Raw genomic sequence first — 7,500 nt, 5'->3', positions numbered from 1 at the left:
GTCTGAGTGTGTGTGAGTGTGTGAGTGTCAGTGTGTGTGAGTGTCTGAGTGAGTGTGAGTGTCTGAGTGTGAGTGGCTGAGTGTGAGTGTCTGGGTGTGTGTGTGTCTGAGTGTGAGTGAGTGTCTGAGTGTGAATGTGAGTGTCTGAGTGTGTGTGTGTGTCTTGAGTGTGAGTGTCTGAGTGTGAGTGAGTGTCTGAGTATCTGAGTGTGAGTGTGTCTGAGTGTGAGTGTCTGAGTGTGTGAGTGTCTGTGAGTGTGTGAGTGTGTCTCAGTGTGAGTGAGTGAGTGTCTGAGTATCTGTGTGAGTGTCTGAGTGTGAGTGTCTGAGTGTGAGTGTCTGAGTGTGTGAGTCTGAGTGTCGTGAGTGTCTCTGTGTGAGTGTCTGAGTGTGAGTGAGTGTCTGAGTGTGTGTGAGTGTCTGAGTGTGTGTGAGTGTCTGAGTGAGTGTGTGTGTCTGAGTGTGGGGAGCGGTAGTGTAGTGGGTAGCGCTATGCTGCGCTATGAACCTGGCGACCCGGGTTCGATTCCCGCTCACGGCCAACACCAGTGACGATTATCTGAACCGGTCCCGGGCCTCCCCTAGGTCGACTCAGCCTCAAATGAGTACCTGGTGCGGTGTGTAAACATCGCTATCACTGGGGAGACAAAGGCGGTCGGGCGTGGTGCTGGCCACCCACCCCCTCGTGTACCGTTCCGGCCTTCATAGGTGCTCGCTAACAGCACTTGCCCCTACAGTCTGTTAAGGCTATATGGGGGATCTTTGTTGAGTGGGTCTGAGTGTGAGTGAGTGTCTGAGTGTGAGTGTGTGTGTGAGTGGCTGAGTGTGTGTGAGTGAGTCTGTGAGTGTGAGTGAGTCTGTGAGTGTGAGTGAGTCTGTGAGTGTGAGTGTCTGAGTGTGAGTGTCTGAGTGTGAGTGTCTGAGTGTGAGTGTCTGAGTGTGAGTGTCTGAGTGTGAGTCTCTGAGTGTGAGTGTCTGAGTGTGAGTGTCTGTGAGTGTCTGAGTGTGAGTGTCTTGAGTGTGTGTCTGAGTGTGAGTCTCTGAGTGTGAGTGTCTGAGTGTGAGTGTCTACACTACACTATACACTACTACACTATACACTACTACACTATACACTACACTATACACTACTACACTATACACTACTACACTATACACTACACTATACACTACACTGTACAATACACTATACACTACACTATACACTACACTATACACTACTACACTACACTATACACTACTACACTACACTATACACTACTACACTACACTATACACTACTACACTACACTATACACTACTACACTATACACTACTACACTATACACTACTACACTATACACTACTACACTATACACTACTACACTATACACTACTACACTATACACTACAACACTATACACTACTACACTATACACTACTACACTATACACTACACTATACACTACTACACTATACACTACTACACTATACACTACACTATACACTACACTGTACAATACACTATACACTACACTATACACTACACTATACACTACTACACTGTACACTACTACATTATACACTACCCTATACACTACTACACTATACACTACTACACTACACTGTACACTACTACACTATACACTACTACATTATACACTTTACACTACACTATACACTACTACACTATACACTACACTACTACACTATACACTACACTATACACTACTACACTACACACTACTACACAACACACTACACTTTACACTACTACACTATACACTACTACACTATACACTACTACATTATACACTACTACACTACACTATACACTACTACACTATACACTACTACATTATACACTACTACACTATACACTACTACACAACACATTACACTTTACACTACTACACTATACACTACTACACTATACACTACTACACTACTACACTATATACTACTACACTATACACTACACTATACACTACTACATTATACACTACTACACTATACACTACTACACTATACACTACTACACTATACACTACTACACTCCACTATACACTGCTACACTACACTATGCACTACTACACTATACACTACTACACTACACTATACACTACTACACTACACTATACACTACTACACTACACTATACACTACTACACTACACTATACACTACTACACTACACTATGCACTACTACACTATACACTACACTATACACTACTACACTATACACTACTACACTATACACTACTACACTATACACTACTACACTATACACTACTACACTATACACTACTACACTATACACTACACTATACACTACTACACTATACACTACTACACTATACACTACTACACTATACACTACTAACACTACACTATACACTACTACACTATACACTACACTACACACTACTACACTATACACTACACACTATACACTACTACACTATACACTACTAACACTACACTATACACTACTAACACTACACTATACACTACTACACTATACACTACTACACTATACACTACTACATTATACACTACACTATACACTACTACACTACACTATACACTACTACACTATACACTACTGCACTATACACTACTACACTATACACTACTACATTATACACTACACTATACACTACACTATACACTACTACACTATACACTACTACACTATACACTACTACACTACACTATACACTACTACACTACACTATGCACTACTACACTATACACTACTACACTATACACTACTACACTACACTATACACTACTACACTACAATATACACTACTACACTACACTACTACACTACGCTATACACTACTACACTACACTATACACTACTACACTATGCACTATACACTACTACACTATGCACTATACACTACTACACTATACACTACTACACTATACACTACTACACTATACACTACTACACTATACACTACTACACTATACACTACTACACTACACTATGCACTACTACACTATACACTACTACACTATACACTACTACACTATACACTACTACACTATACACCACTACACTATACACTACTACACTATACACTACACTATACACTACTACACTATACACTATACACTACTACATTATACACTACACTATACAATACTACACTACACTATACACTACTACACTATACACTACTACACTATACACTACTACACTACACTATACACTACTACACTACACTATACACTACTACACTACACTATACACTACTACACTACACTATACACTACTACACTACACTATACACTACTACACTACACTATACACTACTACACTATGCACTACTACACTATACACTACTACACTATACACTACTACACTATACACTACTACACTATACACTACTACACTATACACTACCACACTATACACTACTACACTACACTATACACTACACTATACACTACTACACTATACACTACTACACTATACACTACTACATTATACACTACACTATACACTACTACACTACACTATACACTACTGCACTATACACTACTACACTATACACTACTACACTACACTATACACTACTACACTACACTATGCACTACTACACTATACACTACTACACTATACACTACTACACTACACTATACACTACTACACTACACTATACACTACACTACTACACTACACTATACACTACTACACTATACACTACTACACTATGCACTATACACTACTACACTATACACTACTACACTACTACACTATACACTACTACACTATACACTACTACACTATACACTACTACACTACACTATGCACTACTACACTATACACTACTACATTATACACTACACTATACACTACTACACTATACACTACTACACTATACACTACTACACTACTACACTATACACTACTACACTACACTATACACTACACTATACACTACTACACTATACACTACTACACTATACACTACTACATTATACACTACACTATACACTACTACACTATACACTACTACACTATACACTACTACACTATACACTACTACACTACTACACTATATACTACTACACTATACACTACTACACTATACACTACTACACTATACACTACTACACTATACACTACTACACTACACTATACACTACACTATACACTACTACACTATACACTACTACACTACACTATACACTACACTATACACTACTACACTATACACTACTACACTATACACTACTACATTATACACTACTACACTACACTACTACACTATACACTACTACACTATACACTACTACACTACACTATGCACTACTACACTATACACTACTACATTATACACTACACTATACACTACTACACTATACACTACTACACTATACACTACTACACTATACACTACTACACTACACTATACACTACACTATACACTACTACACTATACACTACTACACTATACACTACTACACTATACACTACTACATTATACACTACACTATACACTACTACACTATACACTACTACACTATACACTACTACACTATACACTACTACACTACTACACTATACACTACTACACTATACACTACTACACTATACACTACTACACTATACACTACTACACTATACACTACTACACTATACACTACTACACTACACTATACACTACACTATACACTACTACACTATACACTACTACACTATACACTACTACACTATACACTACTAACACTACACTATACACTACTACACTATACACTACACTACACACTACTACACTATACACTACACACTATACACTACTACACTATACACTACTAACACTACACTATACACTACTAACACTACACTATACACTACTACACTATACACTACTACACTACTACACTATACACTACTACATTATACACTACACTATACACTACTACACTACACTATACACTACTACACTATACACTACTGCACTATACACTACTACACTATACACTACTACATTATACACTACACTATACACTACTACACTACACTATACACTACTACACTATACACTACTACACTATACACTACTACACTACACTATACACTACTACACTATACACTACTACACTATGCACTACTACACTATACACTACTACACTATACACTACTACACTACACTATACACTACTACACTACACTATACACTACTACACTACACTACTACACTACGCTATACACTACTACACTACACTATACACTACTACACTATGCACTATACACTACTACACTATGCACTATACACTACTACACTATACACTACTACACTATACACTACTACACTATACACTACTACACTATACACTACTACACTATACACTACTACACTACACTATGCACTACTACACTATACACTACTACACTATACACTACACTATACACTACTACACTATACACTACTACACTATACACCACTACACTATACACTACTACACTATACACTACACTATACACTACTACACTATACACTACTACACTACTACACTATACACTACTACATTATACACTACACTATACAATACTACACTACACTATACACTACTACACTATACACTACTACACTATACACTACTACACTACACTATACACTACTACACTACACTATACACTACTACACTACACTATACACTACTACACTACACTATACACTACTACACTACACTATACACTACTACACTACACTATGCACTACTACACTATACACTACTACACTATACACTACTACACTATACACTACTACACTATACACTACTACACTATACACTACTACACTATACACTACCACACTATACACTACTACACTACACTATACACTACACTATACACTACTACACTATACACTACTACACTATACACTACTACACTATACACTACTACATTATACACTACACTATACACTACTACACTACACTATACACTACTGCACTATACACTACTACACTATACACTACTACACTACACTATACACTACTACACTACACTATGCACTACTACACTATACACTACTACACTATACACTACTACACTACACTATACACTACTACACTACACTATACACTACACTACTACACTACACTATACACTACTACACTATACACTACTACACTATGCACTATACACTACTACACTATACACTACTACACTATACACTACACTATACACTACTACACTATACACTACTACACTATACACTACTACACTACACTATGCACTACTACACTATACACTACTACATTATACACTACACTATACACTACTACACTATACACTACTACACTATACACTACTACACTACTACACTATACACTACTACACTACACTATACACTACACTATACACTACTACACTATACACTACTACACTATACACTACTACATTATACACTACACTATACACTACTACACTATACACTACTACACTATACACTACTACACTATACACTACTACACTATACACTACTACACTTTACACTACTACACTATACACTACTACACTACACTATACACTACTACACTATACACTACTACACTACACTATACACTACACTATACACTACTACACTATACACTACTACACTATACACTACTACATTATACACTACTACACTACACTACTACACTATACACTACTACACTATACACTACTACACTATACACTACTACACTATACACTACTACACTATACACTACTACACTATACACTACTACACTATACACTACTACACTATACACTACACTATACACTACTACACTATACACTACTACACTATACACTACTACACTACACTATACACTACACTATACACTACTACACTATACACTACTACACTACACTATACACTACTACACTATTTATTATCTCACTATTTGTATTTATTTCTCTTGATGTGACTTTCACAATAAGAATTTCCTGCACGTTACCAAAGTCCGAGGTCTAAATGTTTCAACGTCGAGTTGATTGAAGCTTTCCTGCCTCCAGTGATAACGGAACTCGATCACGTCACGAGAAGTTTGAAGACGTAAAATAATCCTCGCTGGAGTTGTGTTCCTACAAACAGCCCCTGAAAGTTACTTTTACGAAAGGCAACGTTACTTATATAAAGACAACGTTACTTTCATGAAAGGAAACGTTACTTTTACGAAAGGAAACGCAACTTTTATAAAGGTAGCGTTACTTTTATAAAGGTAACATTACTTTTACGAAAGGCAACGTTACTTTTATAAAGGCAGCGTTACTTTTACAAAGGTAACGTTACTTTTACTAAAGGCGACGTTACTTTTACGAAATACCACGTTACTTTTATAAAGGTAACGTAACTTTTATGAAATGCAACGTTACTGTTACGAAAAACAACGTTACTTTTATAAAAGACAGTGTTACTTTTTTAAAGGTAACGTTACTTTTATGAAAGGCAACGTTACGTTCATAAAAGTCACGTTACGTTTATAAAAGTAACGTTATTTTATATA

At 36.6% G+C, this 7,500-nt stretch overlaps 1 protein-coding gene across 2 annotated transcripts in view; it reads left to right on the top strand.

The window, feature by feature from the left end:
• LOC142907727 (uncharacterized) overlaps positions 1-7,358 on the top strand; it is a 14,336-nt gene extending 6,978 nt beyond the window's left edge. For both annotated transcript variants that reach the window (XM_076057392.1, XM_076057393.1), the window contains exon 2: positions 1-7,358. This exon is cut by the window's left edge and continues 2,909 nt beyond it. In XM_076057392.1, coding sequence (XP_075913507.1) covers positions 2,876-4,816 — 1,941 coding nt within the window. In that variant the 5' untranslated portion in view covers positions 1-2,875 and the 3' untranslated portion in view covers positions 4,817-7,358.
• Positions 7,359-7,500: the final 142 nt, after the last annotated feature.

The sequence above is a fragment of the Petromyzon marinus genome, chromosome 82 (assembly GCF_048934315.1).
Source record: "Petromyzon marinus isolate PM22_M1 ecotype Great Lakes invasive population chromosome 82, UKy_Petmar_22M1.pri1.0, whole genome shotgun sequence".
NCBI lineage: Eukaryota > Metazoa > Chordata > Hyperoartia > Petromyzontiformes > Petromyzontidae > Petromyzon > Petromyzon marinus.
This window is presented reverse-complemented; position numbering and strand designations above follow the sequence as displayed.